The sequence below is a fragment of the Panthera onca genome, chromosome A3 (genome assembly GCF_046562875.1).
Source record: "Panthera onca isolate mPanOnc1 chromosome A3, mPanOnc1 haplotype 2, whole genome shotgun sequence".
Taxonomy (NCBI): domain Eukaryota; kingdom Metazoa; phylum Chordata; class Mammalia; order Carnivora; family Felidae; genus Panthera; species Panthera onca.
In genome coordinates, this window is record NC_138341.1 from 19,699,623 (window position 1) to 19,722,430 (window position 22,808).

General features: G+C 41.9%; 2 protein-coding genes across 4 annotated transcripts; one reads left to right on the plus strand and one right to left on the minus strand.

The window, feature by feature from the left end:
- Positions 1-5,819: 5,819 nt before the first annotated feature.
- PTRHD1 (peptidyl-tRNA hydrolase domain containing 1) lies at positions 5,820-8,888 on the minus strand. Its single transcript, XM_060650044.2, has 2 exons — positions 8,637-8,888; positions 5,820-6,161 (listed from the first exon to the last, which is right to left on the minus strand). Exons 1-2 carry the CDS (start codon positions 8,886-8,888, stop codon positions 5,991-5,993), a joined length of 423 nt encoding a protein of 140 aa, XP_060506027.2. The 3' UTR covers positions 5,820-5,990.
- Positions 8,884-22,702, plus strand: CENPO (centromere protein O). 3 transcript variants are annotated; one of them, XM_081795182.1, is made up of 8 exons: positions 8,884-9,026; positions 9,293-9,394; positions 10,843-11,009; positions 17,059-17,176; positions 17,840-18,120; positions 19,863-20,034; positions 20,972-21,138; positions 22,228-22,702. In XM_081795182.1, exons 2-7 carry the CDS (start codon positions 9,364-9,366, stop codon positions 21,106-21,108), a joined length of 906 nt encoding a protein of 301 aa, XP_081651308.1. In that variant the 5' UTR covers positions 8,884-9,026; positions 9,293-9,363; the 3' UTR covers positions 21,109-21,138; positions 22,228-22,702. The 3 variants fall into 3 exon arrangements, with proteins under 3 accessions (XP_081651308.1, XP_081651310.1, XP_081651309.1); XM_081795184.1 differs by having other exon boundaries at positions 20,972-21,083; XM_081795183.1 differs by having other exon boundaries at positions 17,861-18,120.
- Positions 22,703-22,808: the final 106 nt, after the last annotated feature.

A 22,808-nucleotide genomic window follows, 5' to 3' on the forward strand; every position in this document is an offset into this window, starting at 1 on the left:
TAATTGAAAAACTAGAAAAGGCAAATCAGGAGAGACAATCTCCCAGTTTTCCCTCCCCAAATGAGTACAGATCTTACTTGACTTGTGATGGGGTTATGTCCTGATAAATCCATCGTAAGCTGAAAATCACATTAGCTGAAAATGCATTTGCTACACCAAACCTGCCGAACAGAATAGCTTAGCCTAGCCTACCTCACACGTGCTCAGAACAACATACATGAGCCTACAGTTGGGCACAACCACCTAACACAAAGCCTATTTTATAATAAAGTGTTCAGTATCCAATAAAATTTTACTGAATGCTGAAAGTGAAAAACAGAATGGTTGCATGTGTGGATACGGAAGCGTCAGTGTGTTGTTGATTCACCCTCGTGACCGCGTGGCTGATGGAGTTGTGGTTTGCCTCCCAGCATTGTGAGACAGTGTTGTACCTGCATATCACTGGCCCAGGAACATAACCAAATTCAAAATTCAAAGTGCAGTTTCTCCTGAGTGCATATTGCTTTTGCACCAAGAAAAATTTTGAAAATTTTTAAGCCCAACCATTGTAAATCCAACCAGAAAAAATGAGGGACTATCTGTATATAGAATGCCCTGCTGCATCTTTCATTTACAATATAATACCTCTGAGAAGTGATTCATGATGAAATTAAACAAGAGGACGATGGGTCTTTGTGAAATACCTATTAATTGGCCTTTAAAACCAGAGCCTCTGGAAGGCGAGTGACAACTTGAAAACGGATACACGGAATAGGTCGATGAACAAGAAGACCTTTCTCCAACAGAACAAATGTCCTACCTGGAATTCCTTTCCTCACACCTGAAGAGCCGGTTCTGCTCAATTCTGCTTTGTTTTCAAATCTAAAGTAATTCATTAGACACCTGCCTGTACTAAATTTTAGGCCGCATCTTCCCTGTTCATTTTCTTTTTTAACTTGCAAACTTTTATAAAATAGTCACTTTTGCAGCCACATCATCCCAGCTGCCTTGATCATCTCATGCAACCTCCTTACTAAGGTCCCAGCTTTCCTCCCCACTCACAGCAGATACATCCTGTACCTATCGTCACATCAGTCTTCCTCTTGGATCATTGGCGCTTCTTCAGAATTCCTTACGTCCCATGCTGGGGAGGAGGCAGAATGCTTTATCCCCACTTCTGTCTTTATAGAGTGAGTTAAGGAACACAGTGCTCCTAGCTGCCCCTCCCCCAGCCCTTACTCTTCCTTGTGCGGGCTGTACAAATAACCTACTTGGTGGATGATTGCCTTTGGTCCACGTTTCTCAGTTGGGTGGAACTAATCTCTCAAAGTTTGATAGACTGAATATAGGGGATTTGTTCTATTTGTACTTTTCCACAGAACCAGTAGGAAGAAGCAACTCTGGTGATATCTGCTCTGCCTGTTCACTTTCCTTAGGACAGGAAATTACCAAGCCCATTTAGGCTATCATATAAAGCTCTATCTTCCAACCCATTGATAATAAAAGTGACATTTTGTTCCTCCATCTGCTTTTCATCATATAGTTACCAAGAAACTATGTTCAGAACTTGGGTGCCACCACCTATTTGGCCCTTGCGTGCCACCACCTATTTGGCCCTTGCAAAACCCCCACAGCTAAAAACTGGGTTTGGGCCAGCATTCAGGACATACTATGTCTGGCTCTTAAGTAAAGGAGAAGTTTGGAGATGTGCTAAGCTTAACAACAGAGGACAGCTAAAACTTGTGAGGCAATCATAGCCAAACGATGTGGTTCTCAGCCATTTTTCCACGCTAACACCTTCCAAACAGTAACTGTGGTTCACTGTTGCCAAGATTCTCAACCAGGAAGCAGTGCACGCTCTTAGGATGGCATCTCAGAATCTGTAGGGGAAGAAGTATGTTGATTAAATGACAATAGAACGTGATTTTAAATGCCCCTCCAGGGGAGCCCTCTGCATTGTGCCAGCCCTACGAGAAGCAGTGACCTAGGCACTGATTCTCAGCTCTACCAGTTCAGAAACTCCATCTTGTCAGCTCATCCAGTGATAATTGGACTCTAGGGTATTGAGTCACACAACTCACAGTCACAGGAGGCTGATTTATAATACAGAATGCCAATTAACCAATTTAAAATGGAAGATCCAGCTTCCCAGCACTTGAACTACTCATGACCCCTTTTCAAACCACTTTCTAGTAGCTAGATGGCTGAAAACCAAATTAGTAGCCAACTATGAGAGGTTAAGAGAAAACTGGAAGGACAAAAGACCTGGTTTTCAATGCCAGTTCTGCCACTGACTTTGATCTTGGGCAAGTCAAAGCCTTTTTGAATTTGTAAACCTGAGATAAGGGGGCCTGGATCGCAAAACTGTCAGGATTGATTAGCACATATGGAAGTCCTTTGTTAATTCCAAAACGTTTTTCACATATCAGAAACTTACCAAAGCATAGGAGATTCTTGTTTTCAAGGATGTATCACCTATTCTAGGGCTTGCAGCACAATCTTTGTTTTATTGGCAAGTACCTCGTTTTTTTGTAAACTTAGTACGGAAGGTCAGATATGCTGTATTTGTGCCAGATTCTTGCTCTCCATGTTGTTCTAAATCACACACATTTATTCTTCGTCTTTTAGGCTGACTGCCTCCTGGGACCAGGCTGCTTCTAGATAGCACCAGAGTTTCTGATTCAGTGGGAATGGGGTAGGGCATGAGAATTTGCATTTCTTTTATTTATTTATTTTATTTAAAAAAAAAAAAAATTTTTTTTTTAACATTTATTTATTTTTGAGACAGAGAGAGACAGAGCATGAACAGGGGAGGGTCAGAGAGAGGGAGACACAGAATCCGAAACAGGCTCCAGGCTCTGAGCTGTCAGCACAGAGCCCGATGCGGGGCTCGAACTCACAGCCCTCACGGGCCGCGAGATCATGACCTGAGCTGAAGTCGGCCGCTTAACCGACTGAGCCACCCAGGCACCCCTTATTTATTTTTTTAATGTGTGTTTATTTTTAAGAGAGAGAGAGAGAGAGAGAGAGAGAGAGAGAGAGAGATGGAGCATGAGCACGGGAGGGACAGAGAAAGAGACACAGAATCCCAAGCAGACTCCAGGCTCTGAGCTGTCAGCACAGAGCCCCATGCAGGGCTCAAACTCATGACCAGCAAGATCATGACCTGAGCTGAAGTCAGAAGCTTAACTGACTGAACCACCCAGGTGCCCCAAGAATTTGCATTTCCAATAAGTATCCAAGTAATGCTGATCTAAGGACCACACTTTGAAAACGAATGATCTAGTTCAAATGACAGTGGTCTTGGCTGATACTAATAAGAAAGTCTGCTACTTCCCTCCTACTGGTTTGCGCTCACTCGGAATCAACCATGAATATCTGTCCTTTCCCCTCTTGGGTAGAAGTTTATACTATTTGTCCTCAGATCTCAGCTTTAGGGACTTGCCTGAGCTGTTCTGTCTCAGCTATATACACTCATCTCTCTCTTGGCTTTATCACTGTCTTACAGCAGAATTCAGAATTAAATAAATATTTAAGTGTCATTTAGAAACATTTTCCTAATTGTCTTGAGTGGAAATAGCAGGGAGTGCTTCATGGTTTGTGGATGGCATCACTCTCAAGCAGAAAGGGAATTAGACAACTGACTTGCTTGACTGAAAGCTCTTTGAGGGCTGCTTAGGTTCTAGCACCAAGTGCCCATGCACTGTCCTAAGGGACCTGTGCATACTAACACATTTAATCCACAGAGCACTCCTGTACATTCTTATTGTACAATGAAGGAACTGGGGCTCAGGGAAGTTGACTTGTCTGAGTTCACACCATTTGAATGTATGAGAGCCAGGATTTGGACTCAGGCCATTTGACACTAGAGTATGAGGTCTAAACCACTATACTTTGCCATATAATACAGTGCTCAGTAAGTTTGTTCAGTGTTATTAAAGGCTATAAACTTCCTACTTCATAGAAGAAAATTAAGTCAATAAGGATAGTCTTCAACTTTCTCCCTTCTCCAATCTGTAAACTCATGTGTGTATATATATATATGTATACATATATATATATATATACATATATATATATTTCCCCACTTCTTTCCTCCAGTTTCATTAAAGTCTCTCTCTCTGTGTGTCTCTCTCTCCCTCTCTCTCTCCCCCCACCTTCTCTCTCTGTTCAAGGCCAGTCCTTCCCTATGTCCTTTACCCCACCTCTTCCCACTTTTTCTGGACTTTATCAGTTATTCTATGTAGTAACTTCAATCTCTCTTCTCCTTACTCTCCATCTCCTCACCCATAAACTTGCTCAAACATCTAAGAAAATTCCCCCTATGGGACCCAGCATTCACCTTTCCAACCCCCATTCAATCATTCTCCCATTCGAGCTTCTTGAATAGTCCTCACCTCTTGCCTCCCCTCCCATTTTTGTCTCAACAGATGGCAGTCGGAGTCCCACCCTCATATGCTATTTCAGCTGCTTTCAGCAAGTTCACCAGCATGTTCCCAACTGCTAAATGTTTTCAGTACTTATATACTGAAATTCTATGCTGCACTCGATTGCTCTCCCCTCCTTGAATCTCTTATTCACTTGGCTTCCCGGAATCGGCTCTGCCCTCAGCCCCCTAGCAATTCTCCATCCACTCTCTTAGTTTGAAACAACCGTCTCTTATAACAGAAAATCTTTGTATCTAGTGTCTTAGTTGTCTTGGTATCTAGAGGGAAAGGGGAAGGTCTACCCACATTACCTTGTACAATCTTCTCTACATGAATTATCTAGGTTTCTGTCTTCTCATTAGATTCTTCACTACCTGAAGGCAAAAACTTCTGTTCATCCTTATATCCTCAACTCTAAATACAGCCTGCCACAGTAGACTTGCAACAGATACCTGCTGATCATATTACCCTTTATAACTTTTGCTTCACAGATGTCCAAACAATTTCTGTAGATGTCTCCAAATGTTTATAGAAACATGTAAAACATTGTACAGAGTGTTCTAGAGGTTCAGAAAGGGTGTTATCATTTGGGGCTGGGTAAGACTCGCTGAAGGTGATCAAACTTGAGCTGGAAATAGTTTAAAGTCCAGATGTGGGAATGGGGAGGGAAGAGTATGAACACTTGACTCCCAGGCCAGAGACCGGCAGGCGGCAACTGGAGTACCTTGTTGAAACCTCAAGTTTGGATACAGAAAGAGTAGAAGATAAACTTAAAAAGGTGGGTAGGAAATATAAATGTGGAGGGTCTGAAGGCTAAACTGAGATTTTACCTTTATTCTAAGAGCAAGTAGGAGTCTATACCGAACAGGGTGCTCAATGGTCCTAAACAAACCTGGTGTCAGAAAGTCTGCTGGACGGTAGCCAGGACACACAGGAGTCACTAGTGGGACACTCTGATGAACAAAATGAGAGCCTGATACCGGGCGGGAGCCCTGAAAACTACCATAGCTCTAGTACTTGACAAATTTCACCAAATACATACATATTTGTGTGTATGCGCGTGTATTTTAACACCTTTGAAACTGAAATACATCTTATGGTTAATCACGTGTCTTAACTGGCAGCATCTCTTCTTTCTTAACAACATGTAAAGTAATGGTGTATCTTGAAATTGATATTGTCCTAGATTCAATGAATATATCTAGATGTGAATAAGAAATAAAGAATTCAAAGGCAAAATTGAAAATCTGGGTGACTGGAAGAACTCTATTATTCCTAATAAAGAAGGAAGGGTGTTCCCTTGATCCCTGGATAGGAGTCTAACCAAATCTTCTATTTGAGCCATGACCCACGGACCATATTGCTGCTTACCTACTTTCCCCATCTGAACAAATCAAAAATAATTAGAGGAAGTACTTATTAATGACAACTTTAATACGAACATGTGTTTGACCCTCCAGAAACACTCACAGCCTAAAGAGAAGAACGAGTTGCCATTGAAAGGAGTACATGATGCTCAGGGATAGATGGCATGCAGTTTCTGGATCCAGCTGATAAAGATATCAAGGCAACTGATAGCATGAGTCACTTGAACAATCGATACTTCTTCAAATACTGGTTCACTTCTTCTTTGGGGTAGGGACGGAGCGCAATGCAAGTGGCGATATTCTCTGGCTGCTCCAGCCACAGCATGTGGTCAATGTTGCTCTGTTGCAGGGTCTCAGCCAGCTCCTTCAGGGTGCTTTCATCTGCAGCCTACCAGGAGCAGAGCACAGAACACAGATTGAATGGCCCCTTTAGGAAGTGTCAGAAGGCAATGAAAAAAAAAGTGTGTGTGGGGGGGTGGGTGGGTAGGGGGGTTTCCTCTGGACTGAAAAGTGGAGAGCAGCTCTCTCAACGAAGGAGCTGTAGAGCGTGTCTCCAGAAGCAACAGCTTTACTGCCCCACTTGCCATTCACTCTCTGTAGGACCTTAGATAAGCTGCCTGGGAGTAGGAGAGGGACAGGCTTAATATGCTTGTTTCTAAAATGGAGATTTTTCTCTTCCCTCTTGAGATGCTGTATGCGTTGTCAGTAATTATGCTCTCTAGATTTTCTACTTCTCTTCTGGCTGGTGTCCACACAGCTATCCCTAATGCTTCAGCCAGCTGTGATGTTAAGAGTGGACTATGAAAAGATTTCTAACAACACATCACCTCGAGCTCCATCCTCCCCTCCCATCGGACCCCTCCTAAACCTGGAAAGGTTTTCCTTTCGCTGGGACAGTTCCCACTTGTTAGCTCAGAGGGCAAACCAATCTCTAACATCCTTCTCAGATTGTTTCTCTGTCACCACACTGACTCCCATTAATAGGAGGTATTAAAGCTAGCACTCAAAAGGAAGATAGTGTGTTAGGGGCGCCTGGGTGGCTCAGTCAGTTGAGCATCCAACTTCGGCTCAGGTCACGATCTTGTGGTTTGTGAGTTCGAGCCCTGCATAGGGCTCTGTGCTGACAGCTCAGAGCCTGGAGCCTGCTTTAGATTCTGTGTCTCCCTCTCTCTCTGCCCCTCCCCCGCTCGTGCTTTTTCTCTCTCTCTCTCTCTCTCTCTCTCAAAAAAAAAAAAAAAAGATAGTGTGTTATTTGGGATAATGTATATTTTTTGCCTGTGAGGGCGGAAGCCATTAAGATAACTAGAGGTTTGTCTTATCAAATAGGAGGATGCAGGGATTGCCACTCTTTAGCTAGAGTCCTCTGGGTACAGCCATGCTGGAGGAGAACTCATGGACTCCCGCCGCCCTCCCCACTCCTTCTTCAGCACCACATAGCAGCATAGGACAGTGAGTTAGAGGGAGTCCATTGCTCTGCTACTTAGTGATGGTGTGACCTTTGAGTTTATTTATTTTGAGGGAGAAAGAAAGCATGAGTGGGGGAGGGGTAGATAGGGGGAGAGAGAATCTTAAGCACGGCAGGCTCTGTGCTAATAGCTCGGGCTTCATCTCTCTCCAATGTGAGATCATGACCTGAGCCGAAATCAAGAATCGGATGCTCAACTGACGGGAGCCACCCGAGCACCTCTCATCAGGTATCTTCTATACTTAAGGGAAGTCGTCTAATCTCTGTGGGCTTCAGATCTCTCATCTGAGAAAAGGGGTAAATAAATACATTATCTGCCTGAACGTGAGGGAGAGGGAGATGTCTGAACCAGATGATTTCTTGAGGTCCTCTTCCTATAAAAAGTCTAAATGAAAAGCTATCTGTTTCTTTTCTGTCTACTCATAGATTCTCAAGACACTTTCCCCTAGGTTACTGACTGATGTTTTACTACCCAACAGAAATCTTTCTCTTGAAAGACAATCTGCTTTGTCAGCTGGCCATTAAGGGATTATCCCATCTCCGCCCTAGGATTCTAGTTTATAGCACATTTTATAATGTAAAGTAAAATATGTGTTTAATGTAGAAAACTAAAAAGAATAGAGAAGCATTAGAAAATAACCCAAATCTCACCACCTGCTCAATATGTGGATGTATTTCCTTAGTTTTCCCTTTCAAAATCTGGATCATTTTGTAGTTAGAATATAGTTCGGTTAGCATAACATAATGAGCACTCTTCCATGCCAACTAAATATGCTTCAAAAACCGTGATTTATACTAGCTTTATAATAGCACATTTTAAGCATAAAATTAACCAATCACTAGTGCTGGAAATTTGGTGATTTCCACATTCTTTACTATTATAAAGTGTTCCTATGAATATTCTTGATCTATATACAATGCTCTTCGATGCGTCTGGTATCTGGTATCTTCCTAGGTTACACTTCCAGAAGCAGAATTGACAAAAGGAAAAGATAAGGGTAAGATCTGTTTGGCCACCTGCAAAACGAACCTTACCTCTATTTTACACCAGCGGTATCTGGTTATTTATGAAGCTAGGTTCAATATATGTACACATTTATTTTTCAAATAATTAGGTGTCATACCCCTCTATTAAGAGGGACGCCGATGAGAGCGGAAGGGGGCGGGAAGTCTTAATAACCCAATGTCCACTCACTCTTCACAGAGGCCCCCCGTCCGGCCGAAGTAAAGCTCCCGGGGCCATCGCTCAAGTCTCGGCAACCCCCCCAAACCTTACTTAGAAGACTCCTCCCCACTCACGCCACACCTACTCGACCAAGTAAGGCCTCTGCACCAAGACCACACCCACTTCTGGTCCCGACGACTTCGGCACCCCTCCCCCTCCGCCGGGTGCCTCACCTCGAGGACCACCTTGCGCATGCGCCCCAGGTCCCGAAGGTAAGCGACCGTGTGGGGGTGGTCGCGGTGAATGTGCAAGGCCGCGGTGGCTGCGTGGCAAGCCTGCGCTACCATTGCGCCTGCCGGCCAGGAGAATGGAGCCTGCGACAGATCCTTTCGTAACACCAAGTACTGGACTAGGATCTGCGGCTCTGCGCCAGAGGCCGCCATCTTCCGGGCCCACAGAAAGACCGGCCCTACTCCCCGGTGCATGCCGGGATGAGGGAGGGGCCCCGAGCGCAGCCATGTTTTTGTACGGTGGCGGCGCAAAGCACGCTGGGTCCGATTGGTTTGGTTTTGAAGGCGTGGACGGCGGGAACTCAACCTTGGCCTGGGTGAGCGAGAGAAGAGGTAAGGGGAAAAGAAGACACGGTGACGGACGAGACCGTGGTCGGGGTGGAAGGCTGAACAGCCTCTTAAAGCCGTGTTGTGGGGCACGCGCGGGGGCAAGTAGACTGCCGGCTAGGACCGGGGAACGGGCAGGGTAGGACGGGTCAGGGAAGGGGAGTCCTAGCGGTGTCACTTGGGGTGTCTCGCGACACCCGACGATGCGTGCCTGAGTTGTGTGCGCCCTACCGTGAATAGATGTGACTTTCTTGCCTTTTTTCTTTTACCAGCAAAGACATCTGGGTCCCTATTAAGGCTTGCCTGCACAACTTCGTAGGAAGGCCGGTGGGAATCCGAGGAGATGGAGTGGGCGAATGACAAGTCCAAAGGAGGTATTCAGAGGGTCGCCTTTTCCCCCTTAGTACTGCTGCCAAAGAGGACGCCTAGATCAAAACAACCCTTTCCTCCTCTAACGGATGTGTGACCCGGCCTGTTGGGAGCATTATGGTGAAAGATCCAAACACTGAAGACTGAAAAGGCACCGGCCAGCTAAGATTATTCATTGCAGATGGGAAATTACTTCAGACATTTCTAGGTTCCTGCCCCTTTTTAAAGGGATAGGTTACACTCATAATAATGCTTAGTGTTTATATATTCGGAGCTACAGTTCTAGTCACTGAGGTCTCATTCCTTTCCAGGATTTTTTTGGGTGGGGTCATTTATGCATTACACCTGTGGAAGGATCGGAGCCAAGCGGTGACTTCGGTGTTGGTTAGACTTGGGTGTGTCCTGGCCCTGCCATTAGAAATAATGTGGCCTTGGGCAAGTTATTTTGCCATTTCTGCTCTCATTTCATCTGGAAAATGGAGGAAGGTAGTAGCCTTATGGTGATGATTGTGGAAAGAAAATAAGAACTGAATTATCTTCATGCTTTATTTATTTTTTTTAAGCTATTTATTTTGAGAGAGAGAGCGCGCGCGCGCGAGCATGAGGAGGAGACAAGCGAAGAGGGGAGAGAGAGTTCCAAGCAGATTTCACATTGTCAGTACAGAGCCTGACCCAAGGCTTGATCCCACCCTTGAGATCATGACCTGAACTGATACCAAGAGTCAGACACTTAACGACTCAGCTACCCAGGGGCCCCTTCATGCTTTAATTCTTTACATAATGTGCAAGTAAAACATCTAGCACGGGGTCTTAATGTGTAGGAAATGTGCAGCAAATGCTCTATTGTTAGACTTGATTGGCATTATGAAACTGTGATGGTCCTTAATCTCTTGGGAACTGATATTTGCCTTTGAATTTCTGTCCGACTGTGAACTTGTTTTCCTTTCTAAATCCCAGTAATATTGTAGACAGTTCCCTTTAGTGTCCTTTTAGTCCTGTGTGAATAATACTTCTCAGAGCTTCAAAACACTTAAGACTCTGGATGTCTGAATCCAAAGAGTTATGCATTAGCACTTTGGGGAAACATGCATAAAAGCCAATGTAAAAATCTACATTTTTAATAACAGTGTCTGAGAGAGTCAGTGAATTTGGTGACCCTGTTTTCCCCAGTCCTTATCATAGATAACTGACACGAGTTATATTCAGATTATGCTCACGTTGGACTGTCCTGGTCAGGAACTGCTTGTACATTAGTGCTCAACCTATAAGGCTGTTCATTCTTGATTCTTGTTGTCAGGTCCTCTGGTTTTATAAATCGTGGCCAATGTCTAACATTTTAGCTGGTCAAAGTTCTAAGAAGGGAGTTAACCCTCTGTTAATCCCTGAAATTCTTCCTGTGGCCAGAGTCAGAAATCCCTGGATGCTTGTGAAATTGCCTTTTTACTTTCCTCAGGTGTTTTAGCTCACTTGGAAAGACTAGAGACTCAAATGAGCAGATCCTGTAAAAACTTAGAAGATCCGCCAAGAGAGACAGCAGAGAGCGATCTTGGGACCAAGATTCATAAACTGAGGTGTCTGCGTGATAAGCTCAGGGCTGAAGTGAAACAGCGTCAAGCCAGAGTGAGTACAGGGGCCATGTTGGCAAGCTTTGCTGGAGCATAAAGAATAAGCATGATCTGGGAATTAACAAATTTGTATAATGGGTTTTACCTGTGATCTTACTGGATTGATTTCAGTCCTTGACCTCTCAAATGACCAGTTCTGTAGAGTCAGCTAATATCAGTGTCAACCAATAATTGTTAGGCGTTACTGATAGGCCAGGCAAGTTCTTCATAATAGCCTCTTAGCCTGCACTTGTAGACAGGAGCTTGTTACTTCAGTCTCAGCCTGATGGGTCATTGGTATTTTTGTCATTACCGCCATCTTTCCCTTACAGACTTGAAACCTCACAGTGAACTTTGACGCTTCCTTCTCTTCAGTTTTCTCTCTTGGCCAGGATAGGTCAGCAAGACCTGCCAAATTTTCCTTTGGGTTGTCTTTGTGCTTCCAAAGTATTATCCACATATGTTGTAAATATTTACCAGGGGATTGGGATGCCGGGATTATTGGAGTAGTCTGCTCGTTGTTTTCTCTTCGTGTATATCTACTTCTCCAATAACTCTTACACAGCCAGGAAAATGCTTCATAAGACCCTACATTGAATTTTATATAAATGTAAAAAGTGTAAACTTATGTCTGACTTGTTTTTTTTGAATGTTGTCTGTGAGATTTATTCATACTGGTGCACATAGTGGTCATTCTTTTTTATTGCTGTGTAGTAATTTCATTTTATGAATATTCCACACTTTATTTACTTAATTGTATTGGCGACATTTGGATTATTTTATTTCACTTCAGGGCTGTGAAACATTCTTGTTCCTGTCTTTTGATGTAAAAATACGTACTTTTCTATCAGGCGTATACTTTGTAGAATTGCTAGGTCATATTTGTTCTTAGTAAATACTGCCAAACAGTTTTTGGAAGTGATTCCACCAATTTTACATTCCCAGCAGCTGTGTAAAAGACTTCCATCATTTTGCATATTTACCAGTAGTTGATATTGTCAGTTTAAAAAATTTGTCACTCTGCTGAGTATCAATCACAGTATCTCATGGTGGAGTAATTTGCAATTGCCTGATTAACTAATGCTGTTGAGTACCTGTATTGGATACTTGAAAGTCTTCTGTTGTGAAATAGGCTTTTTGAGGCTTCTGCAAAAATTTTATTGCGTTGTGTGTCTCTTACTGAATTGTAGAATTGTTTACATATTTTGGATATGAATTCTTTAGTATATGTATTACGAATCTTCTCTTAGACTGTGGCTTGCCTTTTCACTCTAATGGTGTCTTGTGATGAAAAGAAAGTCTTCATTTTAATGAAGGTTGATTTAGGAGTCTAATTTTATACTTACTGCTCCTGTTTCCTTTTAATAAATCTTTGCCTAACTTGAGATGGTGAAGATGTTCTGTGGTATTTTCTAAAAACTCTATTGTACTTTTTACTTTCAGAACTACTGTCTGTCTGGAATTGATTTTTGTGTATGGGATGAAGTAGAGGTCATACTACTAGTTTTGTTTTTCCATGTGAATATCCAGTGCATTTGCTACCACTTTTTGATGTCCATTCTTTTCCCGTTGTGTGGTAATGGATCTCTGGGTCCACTGTGGGCCTGTTCTGTTCCATTGGTCTGTTTGTCTTCATGTGGGTACAAGAGATTTATTTACTGTAAGTTTGGATACCTGTCATATATGTCGTCATCTTCAGAATAATCTCGGCTATTCTTGGCCCCTTGAATTTTACATAAATTTGGGAATCAGCTGTCAATTTCCAAAAAACCTGTAGTTTTGATTGGGATTGCATTGAATCTATACACCAATTTGGAGAGAATTGAAATATTTTCAATATTGCATTTTCCAGTCAGTGTACATGATGTATCTTTCCATTTATTTAGTTCTTTAATTTCTCTTAGTAATGTGTGCAGTTTTATGTGTAGAGATCTTTATTTTTTTTATTATTTTTTTAATGTTTATTTATTTTTGAGAGAGACAGAGTGCAAGCAGGGGAGGGGTAGAGAGAGAAGGAGACACAGTATCTGAAGCAGGCTCCAGGCCCTGAGCTGTCGGCACAGAGCCTGATGTGGGGCTCAGACTCACAAACCGTGAGATCATGCATGACCTGAGCCAAAGTCGGACACTTAACCGACTGAGCCACCCATGTGTAGAGGTCTTAAACATCATTCAGTATATTTATCTTTATGTATTTGATTTTTCCTGATGTTAACGTATATGGCAGGGGTCCACAGACTTTCTGTATAAGGCCAGATAGTCATTATTTTAGGCTTTGTGAGCCACCTGGTCTCTATGGCAACTATTCAGCTCTGCTGTTGTACTGTGAAGTAGCCATAGACAATAAGTACATGCGTGGGTGTGTTCCAGTCAAACCTTATTTACAAAAATAAGTGTCAAGATAGGTTTGACCCACAAGTCCTATTTTAATAGCCCCTGATGTATTATCTTTTAGAAATTTTATTTTCATATTATGTAGAAATATATTTGATTTTTATATATTGACTTTATGACAACTTTGCTAAATCTACATTAATTCTATTTATCTCTCTATTCTTTTGGGATTTCTACATCTGGAATCATGTCATATGCAAACACTAACAGTTTTACTTCTTTCCAATCCTTGTCTTTTGTTTTCCTTGCCTTATTCTACTAGCTAAGTTGTTTCCTATATTGTTGAGTAGAGATAATCTTAGGGTCAACATGTTTGCTCTAAATTTTGTATACATACTCTTATCAGATTAAGGAAAGGGTCTTCTATGTCTAGCTTGCTCATTTAATTGTGATCAAGTATTGAATTTTATCAAATGTTTTTACTGCATACATTAAGGTGGTTGTATGGCTTTTCTTTTATTAATGTGGTGATACATATTGATTGGTGTTTGAATGATAATGGCTTACATTTTTAGAATAAACCTAAGTTGGTTTGATGTATTACCTTTCTATATAATGTTGAATTCTATTTGCTAATATTTGCTAATAGGACTTTTACATCTAAATTCTTGAGATTGTCTTGTGCTTTTTTTTTTTTTTTTTTTAATGTCCTTTTCGGGTTTTGGCATCAAATTTAACTGGGTCTTATAAAGGGAGTTGATATATTTTCCTCTTTTTCTGTTCATTGGAAAAGTTTATATAAAATTGGTGTGGTTTTTCCTTAAATATTTGTAAAGAACTACCTGGTAAAACTTTGGGCCTCCTCTGTGGGAAGGTTTTAAGTTTCTGATTCAATTTCTTTGATTAATATAAAGCTTTTATATTTCCTGTTTCCCTTTGGGTCATCTTTGGTAAATTGCATTTCATTTAAAGTTGTTTGAACCTTCTTGTTTTTGTTTTTATTTTTGTTTCTGTTTTGTTTTATTTTTGTTTTTTTAATTTTTTAGTTTTTATTAATAATTTATTTTTTAATTTACATCCAAGTTAGCATATGGTGCAACAATGATTTCAGGAGTAGATTCCTCAATGCCCCTTACCCATTTAGCCCATCCCACCCTCCCACAACCCCTCCAGCAACCCTCTGTTCTCTATATTTAAGAGTCTCTTAAGTTTTGTCCCCCTCCCTGGTTTTTTTTTTTTTTTTTTTTTTTTTAATTTTTAATGTTTATTTGAAAAAGAGAGAGGCAGAATGTGAGTGGGGGAGGGGCAGAGAGAGGGAGACACAGAATCCGAAGCGGGCTCTGGGCTGTCAGCACAGAGCCTGATGTGGGGCTTGAACTCACGAACTGTGAGATCATGACCTGAGCCGAAGTTGGACACTTACCCGACTGAGCCATCCCGGCACCTTCCCCTCCCCTGTTTTTATATTATTTTTGCTTCCCTTCTCTTATGTGCATCTGTTTTGTATCTTAAAGTCCTCATATGAGTGAAGTCATGTGATATTTGTCTTTCTCCGACTGACTGATTTCACTTAGCATAACACCCTCTAGTTCTAGCCATGTAGTTGCAAATGGCAAGATTTCATTTTTTTTGATTGCCAGGTAATACTCCATTGTATATATATACCACATCTTCTTTATCCATTTATCCGTCCTTGGACATTTGGCTCTTTCCATACTTTGGCTATCGTCGATAGTGCTGCTATAAACATTGGGGTGCATGCACCCCTTCGAAACAGCACACCTGTATCCCTTGGGTAAATACCTAGTAGTGCAATTGCTGGGTCATAGGGTAGTTCTATTTTTAGTTTTTTGAGGAACCTACATACTGTTTTCCAGAGTGACTGCACCAGTTTGCATTCTCACCAGCAGTGCAAAAGAGATCCTCTTTCTTCACATCCTCACCAACATCTGTTGTTGCCTTTGTTGTTAATGTTAGCCATTCTGACAGGTGGTATCTCATTGTGGTTTTGATTTGTATTTCCCTGATGATGAGTGATGTTGAGCGTTTTTTCCTGTGTGGGTTGGCCATCTGGATGTCTTCTTTGGAGAAGTGTCTATTCATGTTTGCCCGTCTTCACTGGATTATTTTTTGGGTGTTGAGTTTGATAAGTTCTTTATAGATTTTGGATACTCTTATCTGATATGTCATTTGCAAATATCTTCTCCCATTCCATCAGTTACCTCTTAGTTTTGCTGATTATTTCCTTTGCTGTGCAGAAGCTTTTTATTTTGATGAGGTCCTGATCAGTTTTGCTTTTGTTTCCCTTGCCTCTGGAGATACGTTGAGGAAGAAGTTGCTGCGGCCAAGATCAAAGAGGTTTTTGCCTGCTTTCTCCTTGAGGATTTTGATGGCTTCCTGTCTTACATTGAGGTCTTTCATCCATTTTGAGTTTATTTTTGTGTCTGGTATAAGAAAATGGTCCAGGTTCATTCTTCTGCATATCGCTGTCCAGTTTTCCCAGCACCATTTGCTGAAGAGACTGCCTTTATTCCATTGAATCTTCTTTCTTGCTTTGTCAAAGATTAGTTGGCCATACGTCTGTGGGTCCATTTCTGGGTTCTCTATTCTGTTCCATTGATCTGAGTGTCTGTTTTTGTGCCATAAAGTTGTTTGAAGCTTCTTAAACAACTATCTTGTGAATAGGATTGATCAGTAGCATTGTCTCAGTTTTTAATCTGATTGGTAATTTGTGATCACTCTTCTCTTTTTCTCTCCTTGATCAGTCTTGTTATCAGTTTTGTATCAGTTTTATTAAAGAACCAACTTTTGGCATTATTGATTTTTCTCTTTTACACATTTGTGTTGCATTTTCATTGATATTTTCTCATAATTCACTATACCCTTCCTTCTATTCTTTACATTTAAGTTGCTTTTTAGCTTCCTGAGATGAATACTTACTGATTTTTTTTTTTTTTAGTCTTTCTTTTCCCCTTTTTGTTTGTGAGGTTATAAATTTTTCACTAAGCACAGTGTCTTGGTCAAATATGGGCTGTTGGAACAAAAATACCATAAACTGGGTGACCTATCAACAACACACGTTTCTCACAGTTCTAGAGCCTGGGAAGTCCAAGATTATGGACCCGGCAGATTCAGTGTCTGATGAGGACCTACTTCCTCATTGATGGTAGTCTTCTCAGTGTAGTTGAAGTGCTAGAAGTGTAGTTTACATGCTGGAAGGGGTGAGCTAGCTCTCTCGGGTCTCTTACAAGGGCACTAATCTCATTCATGAAGGCTCCAATATTGTGACCTAATCACCAGCCAGAGGCCCTGCCTCCAAATACCATCACATTGGGCATTAGGTTTCAGCATATGAATTTTGAGGGATACAAACATTCAGTGCCTGTCACGTGGCTTTAACTATATCCCGCAAGCTGTGATATGTCATGTTTTTATTGCTTTGCTACCCTGTGCTTACCCTAGACTTGCTTTATACCCTTTTCTTTTTCTTCTCACAATATTCTCCATTCCTATCAAAGTCCTGATTCTTCTTTGGGCCAGCACAGTTGCTACTCTGATTTCTAGCACAGTGACCGACAAAATTTTTCCTTTCTTGTGAATTCATAGCACTAATGGGTCACTGTAGCATAATACACTTATTACATAATAAAAAATACTCTGCATTTATGTGAGGGCAAGGACCCTATGCTATGCCCCTTTGCACCCAGTTTGATTTGCTGCATATTTTGCAGATTAAAGCATCTACTGCCAATGCAGAACCCGACCAAACATTGGAGATCAGTGAGCAAGAAGCTGTGGGAGGAAAAGAGGAAAATATGAAAGCCATTTTGCAGGCATATCGTTTTACAGGTATAATTTATTTTCTGACCTGTTTCAGTCTGAGTCTCTTGTCTCTAGTGCATTGCTTTGCTAGATATATTATTAGTCCTGGACTTACTTCATGAGCATGGATTTTGCCTTCTTCAGCCTATACACACAAAGCTGGCATACTGTTTGTGGGCATCTTCACTTACAAAATCGGCCACTTTTTGCGGAAGATTGGTTGGTGGCCAGCTTAGATTATTCATTTTAGCTCTAGTATGTGTTGGACCCTGTGGTAGAACTGCCTTTGCTGCTGGCTGGCTTGATATCACTGGTCAAGTTGTTTCAACCTAGTAAGTCTCTGTTTTCCTACTATAATGGGGATTTATCCTGCCCATTATCTGTGGCATAAGAGGATTGTGGAAGGAACTGCACTATCATACATTATTTGACACTCAGAAAAGGAGTAACATGAAAATTTCCAAATCTCTTCTTCCATAATTTGATATAAGGATGTTTTATCTTTTCCACCATCTTCCATGGTTTTAACAACTCAAATCTGAAGTGAGGCAGCGTCAGAATAAAGAGTCTATTATGTTCATTCAACAAACATTTGATTGTTCATTCAACAAACATATTGTGTGTATGAGGCAGTGCTGAAGTGATTGCACAGCCGAGAAAGAAACTACCTTTGCTGACATGTGTTGACAGGTATCAACTTGTTTGCTTCAGGGCTCAGTGGGAAACGGACCAGCCGAGGGGTCTGTGTCTGCATCAGCACTGCTTTTGAGGGAAATTTGCTGGATTCCTATTTTGTCGACCTTGTCATACAGAAGCCACTTCGGATACATCACCATTCAGTTCCAGTCTTCATTCCCCTAGAGGAGATATCTGCAAAATACTTACAGACTAATATTCAGCACTTCCTGTTCTGTCTCTGCGAATACCTAAATGCTTACGCTGGGAGGAAGTACCAGGCAGATCAACTTCAGGTATCTGTCTGGGATCTTATATAGGATTTTATTAGCCCAGAATAGGCTCAAAAGGTGAAAAAAGGTGGGGGGCAAGTTATTTTTTATATTTTATCTTATTTTTTTTTATTTTAGAGAGAATGCTCAAGTAGAGGATTGGGCAGAGGGAGAGAGAGAAAGAATATCTCAAGCAAGCTCCACACTCAGCACAGAGCCCACGTGGGTCTCTATCCCATGACCCTGGGATCATGACCTACTGAGCCACCCAGGCACTCCTCTTTTGTATTTAAAATGCTTTATAATTCTGAGCCAGAAGTTTGACCATTGTCCTTCTGATGCGTGTTTCTTATTTATATACAAGTTATTTTCCACCTTCTTCCCCTTTTGAAATTCTGGATGCTGTTGAAGCATGGATGCTGGTTAAGGGATTTTTCACTCCCGAATGGTAGTCGTCAAGCTTTTATACTTGACCCTTTCTTCCCTTCACAAAGTACAATCATACCTCATTTTATTGTACTTCTCTTTATTGCACTGTGCAGATACTGTGTTTTTCTACAGATTGAAGGTTTGTGGCAACCTTGTGTTGAGCAAGCCTATTTGTGCCATTTCTCCAACAGCATTTGCTCATTTTGTGTCTCTGTGTCACATTTTGTTAATTCTCTCAATACTTCAAACTTCTTCATTATTTGTTATGGTGATCTGATCAGTGATTACGATTCACTAAATGTTCAGATGATGGTTAGCATTTTTTAGTAATAAAGTGTTTTTTAATTAAGATCTGCATATTGGCAGGGGGGTGCCTGGGTGGCTCAGCTGGTTAAGCGACTGACTCTTGATCTCAGCTCAGGTCATGATCTCACAGTTTGTGAGATCAAGGCCCATGTTGGGCTCTGTACTGATAGTGTGGAGCTTGCTTAGGATTCTCTCTGCCCCTCCCTCTCTCTCAATTTTTCTCTCAAAATAGATAAATTTAAAAAGATACGTACATTGGTTTTTTAGACATAATGCTATTGTGTACTTAATAGGCTACAGTATGGTATAAACATAACTGTCCTGGGAAACCAAATAATTCATTTGACTTGCTTCATTGCAGCAGTCTGGAACTGAACCCACAGTATCTCTGAGGAATGCCTATACAGTTTCTGTACTGTTAATTCAGCAGGGATTTATAGAGTACTTACTCTGTACCAAGTGTCTTGCTGAATCTTAGGTATAGTTGCAAAGCAGAGTAATACATAGAGGAATACTATCCATCTTTGCCTGAACTCTGGCCTACATTCTTGGGGTTGCATTGGAGCTAGGGTTGGGTGAGAAAAAAAGTGCTTTTAAGTAGACAGGAAATGAGTACAGATAAGGAATATATGACTTTTAGAAGCTGTGTTCCACCCATGCATTTAGAATGACTCTGAAGCTCTTAGTTGTCAGTTAAACTTACACTGATAACGTGGACACAGACACAAAGCATCTTAGCCAACTGTATGAAGACAATGAAATTCTTGGCAGAAATTGTATCTCCCTTACGCCCCCAACCCCCAGCCGTTTATTTAGTGTTTTCTGCAGTTCTTTCTAGGATGCCACTAACTCTTCACATCTTTATCATTAGTCCTTTTTACAGGCTTTTCTCTTTTGTTTAGTTCTCTGAAATTTGATTAATGGGCCCTATTTTTGTAGACATGTTTGTTTGAAGTGTCACAACCACTCACTGCCTTTGGAACTGTAGTCATCATACATTGTGTGTCTCTTCTGACCCCCACACCCCTTAGAGAGACTTTGCAGCCTTTCTGGCTGGGCCCTTGCAGAGAAACTCGCTGTGCAACTTGCTGTCATTTACTTACAAAGTGGAGCCACAGAGTCGGTCGTTCCCATTTTGTGCTAGACTGCTGTATAAGGACCTCACGACAACCCTTCCAACTGACGTCACCATTACGTACCAAGGTGAGAGGAAGGATGCCTCAGTGAAGAGATTACAATGTGCTCAGCGTTACTCAGGTTGAATGAGACGGTAAAATAGGTAGATTACATCAGTTGGACCTTTGGAGACCCATTCTTCTGTTAATCTACCAGAAATTTACTCAGTAAAATACAAAGAATATTTTTCTTTTTTTTAAATATATTTTTTAATGTGTATTTTTGAGAGAGAGAGATATTGAGAGTGATCTGAAGCAGGCTCTGTGCTGACAGCAGAGAGCCTGATGGGGGGATTGAACTCAGGAACTGGAAGATCATGACCTGAGTGGAAGTCAGACGCTTAACTGACCGAGCCACCCAGGTGCCCCGAATGTTTTCCTTCTTTCTACCAGTTTTTCTCTCCTTTTTGTGGGTAGTAGACATAATTTACCCTTGTTCCCTCTCCTTTGTTCCATCCAGGTCTGCTAATGCTCCTCCAGTTTAAGATTTGTTTTCTTTGGAGACCCCTCCTGAAGAGAGACAGCTCATGAGGCTGTCAGAGGGTCACTTATGGTGGAGAGAGCCAAAAGACTCATTTCACTAAGAAGCCAAGTAGACAAGTGTATATGTTGCTCTCTAGAGACCCTTCTCTGGATGGGAATTTTTTAGGGCTGGCTGAGAGAGCTTTATGATACAGTTTTATAGTTAAATATACCATCATAATGTGACATGGGCAATAATGAAAAATAGGATAAAATATTTTTAGGAGGTGGAAAATTTGAAGCTGCTGCAGATTTCACACCATAGATTTTAGGCTTCCTACTGGGCAGGGTCTGTTCGGGTCTCAAAACTTCATTGGTCCAATAAAGGGCAGCCTCTTTCCTCCAGACCAAAAAAAAAAAAAGTTACGTGGGTCCAGAACACCAGTGATCCAGGTTCAGGTTCCCCCAGTTGCACTAAATGAGATTGACTTAATCTGTTTTAGGGACGGACGCCTCATCCACTTCATGGGAAGAACAGCGAGCATCCCATGAAAATCTGTTTTTTACGAAGCCCCTGCATCAAGTGTTTACTTCGTTTGCAAGAAACGGAGAAAGGTTGGATATGAGCCTGGTCTCCTAGAATATTATTTTCACTGGGAACATGTCAAAAGTGAGTAAAGTAATACTGTGCACAGTCCCAGGTGTGGTCCTGGGAACTGAAAACTATTGAAAGACTCAGAGCCCTTGCCTAGGGACCATCCTTGTAATGAGAACATTCATCTCATCATGATGGTAAGGGGCAAGTTTGGACAATTGAGGTATTGATTTGATCATATATTTTAGCTGAAAATCAGAATGTGTGTGGGGCAGAAGGCATTTTGTGAAAGAGGGAGTATGTACCATTCAACTGAAGAGTCGCTTTTATGAAAGCTTTATTTCTGCCTCATTTTCCTGAGTCTTTTGAAAATAAAGTTTTTACAACATTCTGGGTTCCTGAATGACAGTTAAGGAAAACATGTTTGATCCGTAGATTGAAGCAGTGTATTCTAGGCCCCTGTTTCATAAAGAATATGGTGTGAGAACATACTGTGGATAATCAGGGCTCTATGTGGCAAATGCTTTGTTTTCTAAAACACGTCAGTTGAATGTGTTAGGTCAGCTATAAAAAAGCACGATCAGACGTCTGCTCAGACTCAGCGGTTACAAAGGGAAGCAGACCTCCCTCATCTGTCTTCTGCAAGCTCTCCCATGCTGCACAGGCCTGATAGGAGTCCTGACCCCCCTTCCTGCCCCAGAACTGCAGCCAGGTCTCTACCGTGGTCCCTCTTTGGACCCGATGACCAGGAAGTAACCTATGTGTGTGGGAGCACAGGGGACTCGTAGAGCCAGCTCGGCCCACCATTAGAAGGAAGCAGCTTGAGAGTAAGAGAGATGTCTTAGTTCAGGCTCTTGCCTTCTAGGCATGTGGTAAGGATGAGTGGTGTGAGTTAGCAAAGCACTTAGCGCTTTTCAGATGATTGGTGTTAACAGAATTTTCACAGTGATCACATCCAAGTTGAATAAAGCTTTTAATAAAAGTCTTCTTTATCAATACCTGTAAATTCTCTTTTAAAGCAGTAGCAAAGGCGACTGTAGCAAGAGCTCAAGAGGCAAGGCAATATTGGAAAGTGTTTAACAGAAAGTTAAAAATATAAATGTAGAAGATCTGTTTATATATTTTTCTCTCAGAAATAAATTCCCTTTCCCTCCCTCCCACCAGGTAAAAGGAAATATTGCACTTTCTGCTCTCATGACTAAGGTGGCAGGGGTTCCAGAAGAACCTTTCAAGATTATCAGGAACATCAGCATGAGGGCCGGTTCACCTAGCCCGGACCATATGGAGACCAGCAGCTCTCCAGCCTGAAAGAGGCCTTCCACGTGTGCGCCAGGGAGAGCAGCTGGCCGCTCAGTTGTCGAGTCCTGCCAGGTCCTCGTCCGAAGCACAGCTCTCCCACCTGTGCTCCCAGCCCCGCAGCAAAGGCAGCTCTGTCCCACCTCGGATACGTTCCCGCTCACAGTGGCCGTGGCCTCTCTGGGGGAAGGAGGGCTGGTCAGACCCGGGCTCTGGAAGGATTGTTCCAGTACTATGCCTAAGACCCCTACTCTCTGAGGAAGCTACAGGCACGCTGAGGAATAGTATGGCCACCCTCAGAGCTCACGTATCCATGAACAAATGAAGGCTTGAGATTTTTAAACCTAAAGTCTATGTGAGTGTGCACTTCCAACAGTTTGGGCAGGTTGGGGCTTGGTCATTTGTCCTTTCCCAAGGCCTTTCTTTGATTCCAAAAAACAGATTCTCCC

What these genes read in the sequence shown, in the direction of transcription:
- PTRHD1 (XM_060650044.2), bottom strand. Translation starts at nt 8,888, where the DNA reads ATGCACCGGGGAGTAGGGCCGGTCTTTCTGTGGGCCCGGAAGATGGCG. An exon ending in TGCGCAAGGTGGTCCTCGAG is followed by an intron (nt 6,162 to 8,636) that starts GTGAGGCACCCG and finishes TGCTCCTGGTAG; the next exon opens with GCTGCAGATGAAAGCACCCT.
- CENPO (XM_081795182.1), top strand. Translation starts at nt 9,364, where the DNA reads ATGGAGTGGGCGAATGACAAGTCCAAAGGAG. An exon ending in GAATGACAAGTCCAAAGGAG is followed by an intron (nt 9,395 to 10,842) that starts GTATTCAGAGGG and finishes TACTTTCCTCAG; the next exon opens with GTGTTTTAGCTCACTTGGAA. An exon ending in CGTCACCATTACGTACCAAG is followed by an intron (nt 20,035 to 20,971) that starts GTGAGAGGAAGG and finishes AATCTGTTTTAG; the next exon opens with GGACGGACGCCTCATCCACT.